General features: G+C 34.0%; 4 protein-coding genes across 5 annotated transcripts in view; 1 reads left to right on the top strand and 3 right to left on the bottom strand.

Moving 5' to 3' along the window:
• Positions 1-5692, bottom strand: part of LOC119832029 (focadhesin) — a 17681-nt gene extending 11989 nt beyond the window's left edge. For both annotated transcript variants that reach the window (XM_038355613.1, XM_038355614.1), the window contains exons 1-10: positions 5292-5692; positions 4948-5151; positions 4475-4637; positions 4056-4198; positions 3406-3557; positions 2536-3086; positions 1991-2095; positions 1531-1649; positions 756-959; positions 176-365 (exon numbers count right to left, since the gene is read on the bottom strand). In XM_038355613.1, the coding sequence (XP_038211541.1) occupies positions 176-365; positions 756-959; positions 1531-1649; positions 1991-2095; positions 2536-3086; positions 3406-3557; positions 4056-4198; positions 4475-4637; positions 4948-5151; positions 5292-5572 (2112 nt within the window). In that variant the 5' untranslated portion in view covers positions 5573-5692. The remainder of the gene's footprint in view (positions 1-175; positions 366-755; positions 960-1530; positions 1650-1990; positions 2096-2535; positions 3087-3405; positions 3558-4055; positions 4199-4474; positions 4638-4947; positions 5152-5291) is intronic.
• Positions 5693-6728: 1036 nt separating this feature from the next.
• Positions 6729-8897, top strand: LOC119832042 (probable protein BRICK1-B). Its single transcript, XM_038355631.1, has 3 exons — positions 6729-6980; positions 7619-7701; positions 8375-8897. The coding sequence occupies exons 1-3, from the start codon at positions 6860-6862 to the stop codon at positions 8399-8401; spliced, it is 231 nt and encodes a 76-aa protein (XP_038211559.1). The 5' UTR covers positions 6729-6859; the 3' UTR covers positions 8402-8897.
• A 1316-nt stretch (positions 8898-10213) lies between these two features.
• Positions 10214-12947, bottom strand: LOC119831950 (3-ketoacyl-CoA thiolase, mitochondrial-like). Its single transcript, XM_038355519.1, has 7 exons — positions 12929-12947; positions 12539-12705; positions 11971-12102; positions 11465-11729; positions 10832-11007; positions 10551-10751; positions 10214-10416 (listed from the first exon to the last, which is right to left on the bottom strand). The coding sequence occupies exons 1-7, from the start codon at positions 12945-12947 to the stop codon at positions 10216-10218; spliced, it is 1161 nt and encodes a 386-aa protein (XP_038211447.1). The 3' UTR covers positions 10214-10215.
• A 2239-nt stretch (positions 12948-15186) lies between these two features.
• LOC119831596 (3-ketoacyl-CoA thiolase, mitochondrial-like) overlaps positions 15187-19375 on the bottom strand; it is a 5701-nt gene continuing 1512 nt past the window's right edge. Inside the window, exons 2-8 of the mRNA XM_038355017.1 lie at positions 18688-18854; positions 17857-17991; positions 16971-17235; positions 16427-16602; positions 15984-16184; positions 15574-15728; positions 15187-15413 (exon numbers count right to left, since the gene is read on the bottom strand). Of these exons, the coding sequence (XP_038210945.1) occupies positions 15332-15413; positions 15574-15728; positions 15984-16184; positions 16427-16602; positions 16971-17235; positions 17857-17991; positions 18688-18854 (1181 nt within the window). The 3' untranslated portion in view covers positions 15187-15331. The remainder of the gene's footprint in view (positions 15414-15573; positions 15729-15983; positions 16185-16426; positions 16603-16970; positions 17236-17856; positions 17992-18687; positions 18855-19375) is intronic.

Below are 19375 nucleotides of genomic sequence, written 5' to 3' on the forward strand. Positions count from 1 at the left end.
AGTAATAAATGTTATTTGCAGTTAACAATTTTCTTTTTTCTTTATTACAATATTTATGGCAAGACTAGGTATACTAGTCAGGTACTATGACTACGTACCTGATTATACTCATGACGGTCTATGAATATTAACTGTGACTATGACTGACTGTAACTATGACTGACTGTGACCATACCTCGGGCACATCCTTCAGCTTATAATCCTCAATCCTGTAATTGGCCAGCGCTCCGCAGGCCGCCTCGCACACGGGGGGCGAGGCCTCCGCGAGCAGCGCCCACAGGCGGCGCGCCGCGTCGCCGACGAGCGCGTCGTACGCGGCTGTGGACGCGCGGAGCCCGGGGACTTCGCCCAGCAACTTGCACAAGCTGAAATGAGAGAATACATATATTTTTTAATTGTATAGAAATCAAAACTGGACATGTATAGAAATAAACGTAATAAGGTAAAGAAAAAAATATCATAAGCTCAAAAAGATAAACTTCCTTCAAATTGTCAGAATTAGACCAAATTTAATTGACCAATGATCCAATGTACTTTAGTTTTCATATAAGAAAACTGCATTCGATGTTACACTAAATTCAGTGATTTGAACTATCTGTATTACCTGCCTTTCATGTTTATTTTTGTCCTATTATTTGAAAGATATAACATAAATTGGTTACCGAATTTATTGGGAAAATAGCACAGATACCTTACTACTCGAGAAACTAGATACTAGAACTCAAAGGCCCTATTGCCCCAAGACCAAAACCCACCTGGCCTGTACAGCGGGCCGGTTGTCCCTTCCCAATCTAGGCTCCAGGGCCTTCCAGGTCCCCGGCGGGGCCACAGCGTTTCCCCGCCACAGAGCCCCCAGGGCCTCTAACGCGAGGGACGTGGCCGTGGCCCCCGCTTTGTCGGTACACCGGTTGAGCAGTGACGATATCACGGACACCAGTTCTAGACCGTGGGAGGACGCTCTGGAAAAATAAAATATTCATAATATTTTATTTCTGTAATTTTTTAATTGCGAAATTTAATTCATAATTCGACATTTTTCTATTTTTTTTTCATTTATATGTAGATAGCATCTTTTGAATGTTTTAAAACTAGAAATAAAATAAAAAATGTATTTTTTTTAAACAGTGAGTAAATATTAATTGAATTACATATAACAGAACAAGTGAATTAATCGAATAAATCGTTAGATTTCATTATCATTTTGTAGAAATGCAATTCTGCAATTATGTACTTTTATTTTTTTGTATTTAAAAGAAAATTTCTATTTATTAGTCTGAGCCGGATCTGCCAACAATTTCATCAAATTTGAAAATGAAAGTTCTAGAAAGTACAGTTTTATAAACAAATGGCTTTACAGTAATCATTTATAAATTGGAATTAAATTTTAAATTACTTACGCGGCAAAGATGCTTAGTAATGTTATATAGCGTTGATGATAATGATGGTGATGATGATGGTGATGATGAGAATCATTACGGTGATGATGATGATGATGATGATGAGAATCATGACTGTGATAAAACAATATACCTCGCTTCACAAATCCGCTTAACAGCGACCGCTTTGGCCACGTCCACCTCCCACTTGAGGTCATCTGGCCCAATCGCAGTGTCCACGAGACACTCTTGCAGGTACGGAAAACAACGCACCTAAGGCGAGCGATAGTCATTTTAATAAAAAATATTTGAAAACTTTATTTTATAAATTACCTATGTCTTTGGGGGAGATAGAACAATGACAACAATTTTCTATCACGGAGCTATCGAGTGATAAATAAAGAAATTCAGACTCCATTGTTGCATGTCGGTTAAAAATGATTTAAAAAATCAACTTACAAAAGACACATACGCACATTCGCAGAGGCACTATCTTTAAGAATGTACGTGGTGATCGCTTACCATCAGGCAAACCACCAGCTCAGTTATGCTCTATGACATAAAAAAGTCATACAATCTTTACCACAAAATAAATTAGTTCCTGAGTAGAATACCTGAGTTTCAGCCAGACTGGTGTACAGCATGATAAGGAGGGAAGTGGGCGCTCCTCTGTTAGCTTTCAGCTTGTTCAGCACCGACACTAAAGTTGGTACATTTTCCTGAAAATGGTATTTAAAACAAATGAATCTATTTGTATTATATAACTTCTTTATTTTTAAGCTACTTATATATATGTACGTATCCTTTTTGTGACAATAAATTTTTATTATTATTATTATTTATTATAACAAATGAATCTTTTCTACAAATAAGACAAGTGGCGTGGTACTAATGTATATTTCCTTTGAAATACAAAAATAATTTATCATTAATATTATACAGGCTACAGTTTGTAAGTATGGATGGACTTTTAGATGATTGTAACTCTTTCATGCGAATGCAGCATATTGTATTTGTATGCAATTTTATACAAAGATGAGTATTTATAAGTCTGGAATAACGGGTACCACGCAAGTTCTGCATAGTTTTTTAACGCTATAAATCTAAAAAATAATTCTTATATAATAAAAAAAATTGTAATAATCCATTTAATACTGACCTTAGTGGCAGCCATTAACGGCAAACCCTTCAAGCACTCCAGCCTAACATTCGGCCGCTCCTCATTAGCAATAATATACACCAACATTGGCAACACTGCCACTGACACTTCCCGTTTCACCCCCACCACACCGATTATGCACTTTATCGCCATGATGATAAGGTCCTCTTCCGCACTCCTATCGAAACACACCCCGACCAAAAACGGCAGTAGCTCCACTTTCAAACAGTCACGTTGTGTCAAACGATCGAACCACTCTCTCAACTTGGCCGGGTTATCCCTAACACGTTCCCACGTGTCTAACAATTTGTAGTACGCATATAAACGTCCATCTGTGTGCACTAGATTCTGGAACATTCTATTCTGTTTCAAGTTTGCCGTGTATAAGGAACTGTTAGATTTACTGTTTTGATGTAGGTCTAAGATTTTAGCGGCGACGCTCAGAGCGTCATTTGTTAAATATGAGGGTAGATGGAGCCACTGTAGTGAGAATCCGACGAAGGAATTCAGGCCAAGCACTGAGTAGTCACATTTACTTATTATATTAAGACCTGGAAGCAGATAATTATTTATTTTCTTTTTTCATTGTATCAATTTATTCTAGAACTATTTAAAAAAAATGCATTTTTTCCATAGTACTTTAGCTCTCATTAATATTTAAATAAAGTATTATATAATTTTTAAAAGCTTACACATTCTAATCATAGAACATGCCAAAGTCGTTGTAAACTTTATCTTTCTAATATAAATTTCAATTATCACGTTTTTTTCCTCGCCCCCATTATAGTTACAATTTCTTAACCTATCAGTATCCAAAAATTGTTTTTTATAGTTTTATAAACTACCCTCAAAACATTACAAGATACTCACACAAATTAAACAGCTCGTGCAGATACCGTGCGGCTGTATGCGTGAGATTATCAGCCAATAGCAGCAGAGCTAACCCGGATACGCTTCGCATTTCCGGTGAGTCCAGGGAAAGACAACGCTCTATTAGACTGTAGCACGGACGCGGATCACGTCTGGAATTTAAAAAAAAATTATGAATGGATTAACAGAAATTTTAGAAATATTAATAAATGAGAAAAATTGTACAGAAAGTAATGTTAAAAGGTAGTTTTTCCTTTTCTTGTAAACTTGTTTGCGAAATATAATCTTAAAAACTCCTACATGTCTTGAAAATAACATTCATTACATTACATCCATAAATAATATTTTTTTTTTAGTTTAAGAACATTTTAATACTTTATGAATAAGGAATTTTAAAGAATTAAATTCCCCCCCCCACTTGAAAAAAATTTTCACTACTATTTACCTCCAATGAGGAGGAAAAGTAATTAATAAATTAATTAACATAAGATTTTACAACTAAAATTGCAAATTTCATAACTTAAGCATGATGTAACATGAACCTATAATCTCTGCCCCTACTAAAAATAGCTCAATACAGCAAAATAACTTTTTTACTTAAAACAACCAACTGGATCAGTTAGAACTGGAATAGTCTTTAGACTACTTACCCATGCTTCAGCAGTTCTCCACACACCCTGGCCAGCAACGGCACCAGAGCCACCACAGCGTCTGTTCTCTGCTGGTATATCGCCGATTCTGTCACTGCGGAGTAAGATGTGAATGCTGTGTCTATCAACAATGGGCTGCATATCTGTAAGCAGAACAATATTTAAACTTAAATCATGTTCTCAAAATTGAAAGTTCCGTTTGTCAAAAACTCTGTTTGTCTGACTTTCTGTCTCTTCTTAGAGTGATTCAAGAGGAAGGTTTATATGTATAATAACATCTATTAAACTATTCCGAATTTAATGCTTGGGAAGTTGCGGGCAAAAGCTAGATATTAATATTATACTTTACACCATTCTTTATAAAAAAAAAAGCACAATAGCTGCAAATACCAACATTGAAAATTCAAATTTCACTATACCTGTTGACAACTAATGCATGCCAGTAGCAAAGAGGACTGAGCATCAGATTGGGGCAGGCTAAGCAATAACTGCCAGGCCCTGGAACTACCCCTTTTGCGCTGAGGGTTGCATGTCATCCAGAGGAACACTGGCCGCAATAGCTCAAGACTATTCGAGGATACTCTGATAAAGATATTAGAATTTTCACTTAAATATAATTGTGTCCTTTTTTCACAGCAATAAACAAAGGTTTGAAACCTGATGAAATTTTCTATTCTTGGAACAGTTTTATTCATAAGTTATTTAAAAGCATTATAATACAGTAATACTGAAAATTACAATAGAACATTAAAGTTTATACACAAGCATAGTTTTTTTTCATCATTTCTTGAAATAGATCCATTTTAGCTATTTTGGGTTTCTATCTTAATGTATGTAATGTGAATTATTTCTTAAGCGCACCGTTTCAGCAAACTAAAACAATGATACTCACAAATATTCATGGCTAGTGCACAAGGCGTGCATTTGAGCCAAAACATCATCTTCCATATCCTTATTTCTCTCAAGAACAGTGATGAAGGGATGACGAGGAGATCTCAGTGAGAACTGGCATTTGTAAGGCTGTCCTGGGACTAATCGCGACTTTAAATCCAAAATAAGAAGACCTGCCATTGTTGAGATAATAGCAGAGAAATTGCTGTAAAAAATCGTACAATTTACTTTAGAAGACAAAGATGAATGAAATTTTATTTTATTTAATAGTCTAATTAGTGGTAATTATTTTTTATCTAGTCTAGTTGCAGAATTTAAAGAGGAATAATAAAATTGTAATCTTACTGTGCTGTGGGTAGAAGAGATACAACAGTTGACATAGTATGCCCTATTTCTAGGACATTCAGTTCTACCAGAGCCAAAAGACCTTGGCATGCCGTGAGGCTAACGACAGGCTCCGGAGATGAACATTTCTCTCTCAAAAATTTCAATTCTTCATTTTCCAAAACAAACTTTTGTCCCTCGCCCGGCTTATGTTTGGATTTTATCGTAGATATCAATTTATCAATAGCATTAACTATTAATACGCTAGTGTTTGTTTTCAGTTTGTATTCTATTTCATCCATTTTTATAATATAATCAAATTATAAAAATAAAAACAAGCGATTCGTACTAGATTTCGGTTTTTTTATGTTCAATCTTCACAATATCCAAATGTTGAATGTTGACACTAAAGTGTTGACAGCTGCCCATCACCCCACGTTGACACTTGACACAACACCAGCTGTTTTATTCATCACTAGCTGTTCGCCCTGGCTTGGCTCTTGGTATATATATAGCCTATGACACTGAGTCAAGTAGAAGATTTATAATAATAAAAGAATTTTTGAAATCGGTCCAGCCGTTCACCCGTGATGGCGTGACCAAGGGAAATAGGGATTCATTTTTATACACAAAGAGTTGCAATACTGGTATTACACATATAGATTAGTCACAGACTAAGTTGCACACATAGTTTTAACTATGGACATAATATATATATTGTGGGAGTCGAGCACGCTTCGGCACGAATTGGGCCAGCTCGCACCGGGGAAGTACCACACCCCCACAGAAAACCGGCGTGAAATAGTGGCATGCCACTGTGTTTCGTACGGTGAGTGGGGGAGCCGGAGGCCCATTTCCTTTTCCTCACCCGTCCCAGTCCATTCCTTCTTTCCAGTCGTTAATCCTTTCCTTTTCCTTTACCCCTTAAAAGCGGGCAACACATTCGCAGAGGCACTACCTCTGCGAATGTTCATGGGCGGTGGTGATCGCTTACCATCAGGCGAACCACCAGCCCAGTTGCCCGCTATTACATAAAAAAAAAAAAAAAATATGCCTTTAACAGACTCGCTTGCGACAAGTACATTTTAGTCTATTGTGGGAGTCGAGCACGCTTCGGTACGAATTGGGCCAGCTCACACCGGGGAAATACCACATACTCACAGAAAACCGGCGTGATATAGTGGCATGTCACTGTGTACAGTGAATGGGGGAGACGGAGGCCCGTTTCCCTTTCCTCACCCGTCCCAGTCCATTCCTTCTTTCCAGTTGTTAATCTTTCCCTTTTTCCTTACCCCATAAAAGGCGTCATTATCAGGCGTACCACGTACCACACACAATTTCCAAATAAAATTCAAATTCAGATCAGATTCGACCTTATGCAACATATAAAATGGAATGAGTCTGTGCAGTAACAGTATAATTTAAAGTTTAATATCTGTGCTGTCATCTATGAACCTCAGATTTCAGAATAAGAATTCAGAACTGTCACTTTGTCGTTTTGAAGAAAACTTCGATCTTACGATTGAGTGTTCAAATAAAAACAACTTTGTTTAATAACTAGTGACACAGCCATATATAATTGCAAAAATATGGCTACTCCACCGCGTGAAACTATCCAAAAGCAAATTCAACAAGACTGGGCTAACAGAGAATATATTGAAGTGATAACGGGGAGTATCAAGAAAATAACAGACTTCCTGAATTCTTTTGGTGAGTCGGTCCTGACACAATATTTTACCATCTATTGAATTCTCACTTACGATTCTTATAATGCAATTCGATACATATTCAAGATTTAAGATGTGACTCACTACCAACTCAGTCGGAAACCAACCATTTTAGCATATTTTCGGTTTATTATATTTTTCCATACAATTGAGATCGAGATCGTAACAAACATATGATCTGTAATGACAAAAACATGGTAGACTATGCTGGTAATATCATTATATGTCACATCTAGTCTACACTGTACAAGAGTAATTATGAAAGTGTGAAAACATGGACTGTGTGGACAATATATTAAAAGAGGAATAATACAATAATATAAAGTAATTTCTTTACCATGAGCATGGTGTATAAGACATAATGACAAATAAACATTTCTGAAAAAGGGAATTTTAACTGGGAATTATATGTATACTCAATTCTCTAGAGTCTACATTCAGTTTTGTTGATTTAATTTTTGAAATGAATGCCCTAGAAATTCAACTAGTTTCAATACATAAACTGGAGTAACACAGTATTCTAAAATGCAGGTCAATTAAGTAATAACAATACACAATATAACTTACAGATATTTCTTAGGTTTTATCTCCAACATCACCGTTCTTATTTTATGATTGCAGATATGTCTTGCAGATCACGTCTGGCTACTTTAAATGAGAAGCTCACTTCTCTTGAAAGGAAGATTGACTATTTAGAGGCTTGTGTGAGTATATTGTTATTTTTATTTTTTATATTGCACTTCACCTTAAAAATATATCATATATGTTAGATGCAAATTCTGGTTGAATAATTTTTTAAATGAGTTATTGTTATATAGCTGTTATTTTTTCTTGCCAAATCTAGTTTGGATGTCAAATCCTATAAAACATCACCTTGCTTTGATAGGAGGCGAAATTGTACGGATTGTGCTTTGGTGTACAAATATTGATTATCCAGCTAACCTAACTTTGTTAATAGCCTTTGTGGCTAACTATATCAATTCGGCAGTTGTGTAGAATTCCCTCTTTTGAATTCTAACAAATACAATTTTTTTTTGCAGACAACATTGTAAAGTACAATTCCAAAAAAAAGCTTACACATTGGTCTTATATCAGCTAGTGAAGTAAATGCTTAATTTAATAGCATATAATTGCTTTATAAATAAAAAAAATACTCTAATATTTTCTAGAGGAGGGATTTGAAACTGCATCTTTTGTTGCGGAAACACCTGATGCCTATCCCATGATTCCACCTCAGCATTCAGATTGATATTATTTATGATCATTCCATTTGCTAACATTTGGGTTATTATATTATCCTAGATTTATATTTCCATAGATTACAATAAATATGCTATACATATGAATAAAATACATATTTTGTTTGTTTCTTTCTAGGTCACAAAGGGCGAGACATTGACATAAGTTTAATTATATTTATGTTTAAGGTAGACTATTTATTTCTTTACAAAGTAAGTCGAGGTTTGATTCAAGGGGACTATTTTACCTCAAAGCATGTTTTGTTTTGCCTTGAAATATGTGAACCATTGCATTAAAAAAAAAAAAACAAAAATATATGTGTTATGATGCAGTATATATGTTAATTCATTAGTGTGTGGAAAATGAAATGCTACAAATTTTATAAAAAAAAACACTTATACCTTAATTTTACTTTAAATGATTTAAAACCATGCTAATATACAGTTAATAATAATAAACCAGACAGAAATTATCTATCAAAAATGTAGTAGAGATACATATAAAGGATTGTTAATAAAATACATCCTTATAAAGTTTATTAACTTGGTTGCTTGTGCAACTTATCAACGGTTGGCAAAATAATTATGTAATAATATAATATTGTGCTGCCTTTGCTTACACTGCATTGGGATGAGGTTTTTATGATGCCAACATGATAAAATAAAAAGAAATGTAATCTATGAGTCTAATTGATGTAATTATGTGTTACTTTTAATATATTTTTTTTATAATTTAGTATTTTGAAACACTTGAATGTCCTGTAGATTTTCTATATTATGTTTAATATTGTAAGTGTTTTATGCTTAATGTTATTTAAGGTGAAATAAAACTTTTTTTACATATTTTTGTTGTTCATTAAAAAAAAATGTTTCTATAAATGAAGCTTAGAACACAGATATTTATACTATTTAACAATTACATAATTAACATTATCTATTTTTTTAAGAATTACTAATATGCTGCATTAGCTAGCTGGCAAACAGTTTTCTGCTTTACTCTTATATTTTAGGGATATGAAAATGCGAATATGTTATCGCAGTTATATTATGCCGAAAATGTAAGGGGAGAGAGCCCCGAAAATGAGGACTCCTATTTTTGGTTTTTTAATGAGCCAAACCTAACCAAACACATAATATAAAACGCCCATGTGACAATCAATGGTTTCGGCAAAACTACCTAAAATATATCGTAAAATCGTAACTACGGTACATCCTTTTTCGACAGATCACAAATGCGCGGGATAAATTATAATCCGGTGTATACCTAGTACCTACTATTTTACGGTGACATTTTTGACTTTTAATAATGAAAAAAAGACGTTTTTTTGAAATAATTTATTTGTAATTTTTAAAATATCATGTATGTACAAACATAATAATTAAACACATTCAAACGCGAGTGCAATTCCTTGACCTCCACCGCAACTCGATGCAGCTACCGCCTTTTTCAGCCTTTTTGCTCTGAAAGTTAAACAAATAATAATATGCAGCTTTAACTATATTATTTGATAGTATTGGCCACAAAGTCTATTTGAATAAATTTTCTAATTTTTTTTATGTTACAGTCGGTAATAGAACTAGTGGGACGCCTGGTTGTAAGCGCTACCAACGCCCATGAACATTTGGAGAGGCATAATATCCATTGCAGACCTTACGCCTCTACAGATGGATTGCCGACTTTAAATTGGAGACAGATTAAGAAAGGATTGGGAAAGGTAAGGAAGAGGACTTGGGTCTCCGGCTCCCCCACTCACTGTGAACGAAACACAGCAAAATACTATTTCAAGCCGGTCTTCTGTGGAGGTGGTACTTCCCCGGTGCGAGCTGGCCCAATTCGTGCCAAATCGTCCTCGACTACCACATACAATCCACTTTTAAGTATTCGCGCTATTTTAAATAAGAGTTGCCATCTCAGAAAAAAACAAAGAAGATTGTACGATTCATTATTCTCACTTTATAATGTTTAAGATGTAAATAAGTTTATACCGAAGCAAATAGGAAAAACACGTGAAGAAAATTCTCATACCTTAATTGATGTACTAAATGCGTGGCCATTCTTGCTCCGGTGGCTGCGACCGGGTGACCCATTGCTATCGCTCCCCCACTGATGTTTACTTTACTTTTATCTATTTTCAGTTCGTCAATAATAGCGAGTGTTTGGGATGCAAATGTTTCGTTAATCTGTAATCAAGATTAGTATATAAACGGAGGTATTCTTTTATAGTGATTTTTTATAGGTCAATTCATTTAAGTTAGTAAGCGACAAATGCCACATGGATAGATAGATAACCTTACTACGATAAAAAAATTAATACCTCAAATAAGTCGACATCTTCAATCTGAATATTTACGACATCCATCAATCTTCTCACAGCTGGTACAGCTCCTAAGCCAGTATTTAAAGGGTCTACTCCAACATATGCCCAGCCAGAAAGTCTAGCCAATGGTGTTAAGTTGTGTCTGTTTACTAACTCTTCATTCGCTAATAGCAAAGCCGCCGCACCATCTGCTGGTCCCTGCAAAGATTTTTGAAACTTTAAGTGGCTAAATCTTAGGAATCTATGAACACCCCAAATAATTTTATATTTTAACTTACACCTGAGTTACCCATAGTAACAATTTCACCACCTTCAGTATTAGGTAGTAATGTGGCTAGCTTGTTTGGATTTATTTCCGTATCCGGCAAATCATCTATCGTCACATTATGTGTTCTTTTATTTAACGTGACTTCCAGTTTAGTTACCTCCGAGTCAAATAATTTACCTTCTTGTGCTAAAACAATAGTTATGGATAAAAATAAAATATTATAGGACAAAAAGTATAACATTTACCGAGTTTTCACCGCACACAAAGTGACAACTTTAAACGGAAAATAACCAACTGCTTTTGTATTTTCTTATGTTTGATTTTACGCGAGTATTATACATTTAGAAATTAAAAACTTTTTAACGTGTCTCCCCGTGACCACGCTCGCTGTAAAGTGTTCGAAACGTCGGGTTAATAACATAATGAATAAATCGCGTTTAAAATCCGTTAAAAAGTTTTTAATTTCCAACTGCTTTTGTTTTAATTATAGTGCATAATGAGTGCATTTCTATCATTTTTATTTTAAAATGGGTTAAAAGATCGTACAGGATCAGAAGAGATCGGTTCAAGAAAGTCTAAAATTATCTTATCAGCAACATTTCTTCAAAACTTAAAAATAAATGAGTATCTTAGCTTCTCTCACCCTTTTTCCATTTTAAATGGCTTTCCATTGCGAAGTTATCAACATCTTCTCTAGAAATATTCATGTTTTTAGCTAGGTCTTCAGCCATTCTCTGCAGAGTAAGACCAGTGTAGCTGTCTGGAAATTGCGTTTTGATATGATCTTCCATTTGATAAGCTTTTCCGAGGGTAGTCCCAAACCTTACATTTCGTACAAGCATTGGTAAGGCCGACATTATTTCCGTTCCACCTGTGAGGCATGCTTTTGCAGAATTGGTAAGAATTTCCTAAAAAATATTCAACTAAGATTTCATTGGTCCCGTAGCTACTATCTTATTTTTATAGGTGACCAAAAAATTAGCAAACATGAAATAAAATTCTGAAAGGTAGGTAAAACTGCTTGTTTTACCTACCTTTACGCAGCGCAATTCAGAAAATGCCGGGGATGCAATTTATTTTGGGAAATATAAGGTATCCCTTTATTCTAGCATTGCTAAGCTTGTAGTAAATAATATTTTCTGTCCATACCATTCCACCAGTTACAATGGCTTGTAATCCAGAAGCGCATGTTCTGTTCACGCCTAGTGCTGGCTTATCGAGGGGGACGCCTGAATAAATGCCGCAGTATCTGGGTGTTTTACCACCGTCACATTGACTTAGCTGAACATAAATATAATCAAATATTATTATCAAATATCAATTAATTGTAATTTTAATAGATAGAATTTTAGAAGGCCGAAAAAATATTGAGTAGGACATAGATGTGTGTCAGCGTTTATGAAATATCGACATTAATTATTAAAATATCCAGGAAACTCATTCGTAACTCCGTGTAATGAAATTATTCCATTCACGTTATAAGTACCTATAATGGAGTTATCTTCTTTTAAAATAATTTATATATACATTGCATAATAAAAACATTATGTTCATGTATTATATGCGAAAAAATTAAGCAAAAGGATTCAAAGTTAGAAACGCGACTATTGCATCACTTAAATGTTTTTTTTTTAACTTAATAATACTACTAAAACCGCTTTTGAAGTTAATGTTATGTAAAAATAGTTAATACAAATGAAATACATAGTTTACTTACAAAAAAGCAATTTCCTATAATAGTACAGTCAATCAAGTTTGGATCTAAATTGGCGGTTTGTATAGCGTCTTTAGCTGCCGCTGCAAATGCGTGCGAAGCTGGCAACTCTCGCAGTGATCCGCCATATTTACAAAACGGAGTCCTTTTCGCGCCAACTACAAAAATACCTAACAAAAACACAAATTTTACGCAGGTAATGAGTTATCCTCGAAAACAATAAAAGATTATCATTTAGTTTCATATATCTTACATTTTTAATATGAGGTTAATAACAATTGATTAAAGAGATAATTTTATTTTCATAATACGATAAAGATAAGCGAAATATTTTAATCTATATCCACATTATCTACATACTATAAAAAGGGGATATAATAACTTTCAACTAACCTCTACTCGCGAGTGCCATTTATAGAGCTGTATTTAAATTAAATATCACCTTGCTATCTTGTTTTTGGCCACACTCACTCTGTAATGTTCTTACTGAATTGAGATAACTCGTATCTGTTGGTATCTATTTGGTAGATAGGTAGGTAGGTTTTTGCGTAAACAAATAAGAAATTACAGTTATATCATGATAGGAGTAGTATTTATTTGTTATTTACATGTAGATAGGTATCTGATGTTGCTAGGTAGTTTTGACCAGTGTAATTTATACATCTGTACAAATATATTAAACTAGCGTTCCGCCCCGGCTTCGCCCGTGGTAAATATATAGCCTATAGCCTTCCTCAATATATGGGCTATCTAACACTGAAATAATGTTTTAAATCGGACCAACAGTTCCCGAGATTAGCGCGTTCAAACAAACAAAGTCTTTTCAATACAGTTCAAACAAACAAGTTCTTTAAAATATTAGTATAGATTGGAGTATTTGTACTGGTATAGTATTATGTAATCTGTGGTGTTTAATTATTAAAATAACTGCTTTAGAAATTAAAAACTTTTCAACGGATTTTAAACGCGATTTATTCATTATATTATTAACCCGACGTTTCGAACACTTTACAGCGAGCGTGGTCACGGGGAGTCAGTCTCATATAATGAATAAATCGCGTTTAAAATCCGTTGAAAAGTTTTTAATTTCTAAATGTATAATACACGCGTAAAACCAAACACAAGAAAATACTATAACTGCTTTATAAAACATACATTAATATACATGTATAAACGGTGCATTTACCAGAAATATATTTTTATTTTTTTGTATGTCAGTGAGCTTGTGCCGACTAATCTCTGGAACAGCTGGACCTACCAGTATATAAGTGTATAATCTATGGCTGGACCGGCTTTAACGGGACTTTCAAGTAGCTGATGTAATAAGGATTAATTAATTCAATTATTTATTGCAATATTCTGGAACATCCTTAAATAAATTTAAGGTACTGGTACACAATTATTATTACTCTTCCAGTATTACTCAATAAACTATATTGTTTCAAACCTTTATATATTTATTTTTATATATTTAATTGTTTTACATGTATGATAGACATTATTCATAGGATTATATATATTTCGTATTATATTTATGCTCTGCCCTACTCCTCTCCTCTATCTAATTTCTCTCTGTACGTCTGGTTGTCTGGAAGAAATCTCTATATAGCGATAAAACCGCCATTTGTTTATAATGCATCTATATCGAGTTTTTTTTTTTGTATTTTTATTAAGAGCAATGAAGATTAAATAATATAAATAGTAACATCGGAATTTAAAAGGAAAACTCATTTGTGCTATTTACTTATTATACTACTACTCTATTAAAATATTACCTATTCAAAATTTGTGCTAACTTATATACATTCTACTGTTAAACTTATATCTTATAATATTGGAGTTTTACTTATATTTTTTATTATCGTTTTACCTATAGATACTCGTGTAAATAATTATTTAATGTAAATTAATTTAAATAGGTAGTTTATTATCCATTTCATTTGAATTCATTAAAGTTGATACGACCTATGTTTTTATGTCACTAGAAGTCGCTAAACAATTCTGAAAAATAATATGAAATGTATTGTATATTAATTCTGAAAAGTTTTTAATAACATTGAAATTTTATTTTTTAATTACTTGTAATACCACAGATAATATACTAGTAGTAATACGAAACGGTTTTTATGAGATGCGAAGGGTACATCGAATTTAAGACTAATGCATTGAGTAAATTTTTTGTATACCTAAATGTATGGTTTTTGTGAAGATTAGTCAGGTGTTGGTTCTTTTCGTTTTATTTCTTGATGTTAACGACGAGAAAGGTATTGAGTAAATTTGGCTTTTATTTACTGTGAATGTAATGAACGTTAGTAATATTATAAAATCTAAATAGATAATAGATATAAGTACCCAGATTTTGTGAATGTATATCCAAGCAAAGTGCTGAAGTATCTTAGAATGTGATATTATTTTTATGGTGTTAATCTTTCAAAGTACCAAAAATTAACTTAATATCAATGGTTTTTTGTGATAATGTTGTACTGAAATTATACCTGAATATCATATCGTTCAAATTTAGTTATATTTTTTTTTACGCGATGAAGTTGTAAACGCATCCTTGTTGATAAAACTAACCTAAACTTACCGGCTGATATAGGACATAGAATTAAGAAATAAAAAACGCAGCATAAATAAAAATATTTGTCATTCTTAATAATAATGTAAATATTGTATATGTATATATTAAGTCTTCAGATTTTGACAACAATAATTTTAAATCAAAGCTTGATCTTTTGATATTAGTACCAAGTATGATAGAAACTATTATTTAACGCAGTAACTGTATTAAATCTTCTACACGGACTCCACAAGCAGAGCAATGCCCTGTCCACCACCAATGCAGGCTGAGCCAATCGCTCGTTTGAGACCGCGGCGTCTGGTAAATAAACATTATCTTAATCATTCTTAACAATCAATCATAAAACTAAATTTTTTATTTGTAATTTTTTTTCAATAATTTTGAAGCAAGTTACATTTTAACAGGCGTCAGCCTATTAAATGTACTTATATAAAAAAAATAGTAAATATTAACAAACCTTAGCTCGTGAACAAGATGTGCCGTAATCCGAGCCCCGGAGGCCCCAACAGGATGCCCCATGGCTATGGCTCCACCGTTCACATTCAGCTTGCTTTGGTCTAGGTTCATTTCCCTCACGCAAGCTAGCGTTTGCGCAGCGAACGCTTCGTTAATCTAAAGTTTTTATCAAATTATTACATGATATTTCTACAACTCAAATTCTTCTACTTTTGTGCAAGACTCGTTTGTTCATTTGTTTATAGAATAAACACTATGACTCATAATAATGGAACTCTTTTACATAAAATACTTGACTGTACTGTGTCTTGACTTGGAAAAACATTTAATATTTAAGACTGGTACTACTCCTGCTTGCTATCTATTATGATAACAAAAAAAAAGAATTCACTAATTATACATTTTCCGTACCTCAAGCAAATCAATATCATTCATCGACATTTTAGTAACAGCCAGCAAGTTTTGGATAGCTGGGACAGGCCCAATACCCATAATGCTAGGGTCTACTCCAACGTAGGACCAACCTACGAGTCTGGCTAAAGGTTTGAGTTGATGCTGTTTTATTGCGTCTTCGTTGGCAAGTAAGAGAGCTCCTGCTCCATCGTTTACACCCTGTAAGGTAAAAATAAATCCTTAATACGTATTATCAAAAATGTAACGTATGTACATTAAAAGTTTTGAAGCTGAACTAGGCCAAAGGATCCAAATGCTACTAAAGTAGTCATGCTGAAGAAGGAAAAATGAATAGCAGTATGCTCACCACTACGTAGTCCTCACAAATAGGGAAATTATATGAAATTAACCCAAACAGACTATAAAGTTTGTGACTGAAATTGCAATTTTTATAATGTTACCGAGGAGTTTCCAGCTGTGACCACGCCTCCTTTCCTGAAGAGCACCGGAAGCTTGTGCAGCCCTTCCGCCGTTGTGTCCGGACGGGGATGTTCGTCTCTCTCCACTAGCACCTCTTGCTTCTTTACTTTCACAGAAACGGGAGCCATTTCCTCTTTAAATACTCCACTGTCAAAAGCTATAAACAAGAATAATGAAACGTGAAAAATATAAATATGTAATATTTATAGCCATGATGGCCTACCTACGAGTAAGGCCACCATGGCCATAAAAAAATAAACCAAATACACAACACCACAAAAGACCAAGATCTACATCTCTGGAGATCTGCATAAAGCATTCTTGATGGATTAATCCTCATGAACCTCATCCAAATATAATATATTCTGTTCTACAATACTTCATTTACAAATTACAATAACAATTACATATAATTGAAAAGATAGATGTTTACATTTGAGATTAATATTGATAATGTCAAATCATGTTGTAAATTAGCATTAATCAATAATTTTCAATTGTATTTTTAATGAAGTTAACTCTAACCTGCTTTCCACCTCTTCTGAGACTGCAACGCGAATTCGTCAACCTCGCCTCGCTTGAGCTTATATTTCTCCGCAAGATTCTCTGCCGTTTGTGGCATTGTAAAGTTGCAGGATGTGTCTAAAGAAGACCTTGTCAGCGCATCTTCAAATTCTATCTGTGCTCCCAGAGCAGTACCAAAACGTACGTTCCTAACCACGAATGGGACAGATGACATGTTCTCAGTTCCACCTGCTAGAGATATTTGAGCCACTCCTGTAAGAATATCCTGAAAATAACAATGTGCTTACAATAAATTCTATTTAGTGTCAGTTATATTTAGGAAGAAAAAGGCCAACTATCGTTTCAATAAAATGTCTATTTTATACACATACGCTATCTTTATATAAAAGAAAGTGGTGTTAGTTACACTATTTATAACTGAAGAACGGATTAACCAATTTGGCTAAAAATTTGTGCAGAGGTAGCTTGGACCCAGGAGACGGACATAGGATAGTTTTTATCCCGGAAATCCCACGGGAACGGGAACATGCGAGAAAAACCGCGGGTCTAAATTTCCTGCGACTACGCGGGCATAGCCGCGGGCGGATAGCTAGTATTTAATAGAGATCTTTTCGTAGGCATTTAAAATACGAAGAATGGATGAATCATTAATCAAAAATTTAAAATATAAATGTGGTCAATAAGATCTAAATGTCATTTATTAGTAAAATAATCTTACATTCGATACTTAGTATAGGTTTAGAATTTAATAAATACTTTAAACAAATTTAATAATTTTACAACACTTAAGAAAGAAGTTAAATAGAGTCGTAATGATTTATAATTTAGACTAAACGATTATATTTGTATTTAATTAGATAAACTTCTAAAAAACAACTCCGCTTACTTGAGCGCTATTGACAATGGCTTGGAAACCAGAGCCGCATAGTCTATTCACACCAAGCGTCGGTTTCTCTTGCGGAATACCAGACTTGAGGGCCCCATGTCGAGCGGCTAGGGCTCCATCTCCAGATCCACTTATCTGTCATTTATAGAGAATTTATTTATAACAGTATCCTACTAATATTATAAATGCGAAAGTTTGTAAGGGTATGTGTGTGTTTGTTACTCTTTCACGCAAAAACTACTGAACTGATTGCAATGAAATTTAGTACGTAGATGGCTGGAATAACATATAGGCAACTTTTTATACCGATATTCCTACGGTATACGCACTTACGCGGGTGAAACCGCGGGGCGCAGCTAGTTACAATAATATACAATTTCAGCAGAATGTCTTGATATTATTACAATATGGGGCCTTTCATTCGGATTACCTTATTATAGATATAAGGGCAGCGCACGGATATCTGAATAAATATCTCGAATTTTTATTATATAGTAGATATATCCATATCTGCTATATAATAAAAATTCGGTGATCATTTTGCAATTATAGGCCATCTAATATATTACATGCCATACAATAAAACTAATAAGAAAAAATATATTTTGTTTAATAACGAATGTATAGTATTTTCTTGTGTTTGATTTTAAGCGAGTACTATACATTTAGAAATAAAGACTTTTAACAAATTTTAAGTCAGTTACTGTAGTCTTCGAAAAGTTGGGTTAACTTCTTATATCGCGATTAAAATCCGTTAAAAAGTTTTGATTTTTAAATAACGAATGTATTTTAATAGGACAAATGACTATTAAATAAGGTCTGGGTACACACAGAGTTCACTTGTCCAACCACGACACTGTCTACCAACGCGGGCTGCACATTCCCAGCTTTAAGCGCCTCTCTAGCGGCAGCAGCGAAGAGGTCTGCAGGATGTGTGTCCTTCAGCGCCCCTCCATACCGGCCGAAAGGCGTCCTCTTAGCCGCTATTATGTAAATACCTTGGAACAAGAATTCAGTCTTAATAATTAGATATCGTAGTGAAAAAATAGGTCTTAATAAGTCCCCCTACTCCCTTTAATAAAATAGGTACATGATCTTGTTAAGTTTCCCCCTCCCCCTAATATTATAGAAAGTAACCGTCCTTGCATTAAATGAATTGGTGAAATTTGCAATAAAAATAGAAATCTTAAAAGCAAGTAAGTAGGCATAGGGTATATATTTGTTACTAGCTTTACATCCTCTGCTTCGCTCACGTAGACAACATAATTTTAGTATGACAATTTTTTATAACTCTAGATGAATCTCGTCAACTATTTATATTGGCAAAGATAAGAAACATCTATCATTTTTATAACGTATCCTATACCCCACTTCCTTTTCCTTACCCATCCCAGTCTATTCCTTGTCGTCGGTGTCGGTGGTAGCAATTACCATCAAGCGAATCACCGCCAATTGTGACCCTCGATTTATTGCCCCGTTACATGTATGGATAGCCATCCCCAATTTTTTTTTCATATCA

This window comes from Zerene cesonia, chromosome 14 (genome assembly GCF_012273895.1).
Source record: "Zerene cesonia ecotype Mississippi chromosome 14, Zerene_cesonia_1.1, whole genome shotgun sequence".
NCBI lineage: Eukaryota > Metazoa > Arthropoda > Insecta > Lepidoptera > Pieridae > Zerene > Zerene cesonia.

Bases quoted from the DNA above. Each gene is read 5' to 3' on its own strand.
- LOC119831950 (XM_038355519.1), bottom strand. The intron at 11,730-11,970 runs GTATGGACAGAA...AATATTTTTTAG, and splicing joins CCATTGTAACTGGTGGAATG to GAAATTCTTACCAATTCTGC. The intron at 10,752-10,831 runs GTAAGTTAAAAT...AAATCTTTGCAG, and splicing joins TTACTATGGGTAACTCAGGT to GGACCAGCAGATGGTGCGGC.
- LOC119832042 (XM_038355631.1), top strand. From the start codon at position 6,860: ATGGCTACTCCACCGCGTGAAACTATCCAAAAGCAAATTCAACAAGAC. The intron at 6,981-7,618 runs GTGAGTCGGTCC...TTATGATTGCAG, and splicing joins AGACTTCCTGAATTCTTTTG to ATATGTCTTGCAGATCACGT. The intron at 7,702-8,374 runs GTGAGTATATTG...GTTTCTTTCTAG, and splicing joins TTGACTATTTAGAGGCTTGT to GTCACAAAGGGCGAGACATT.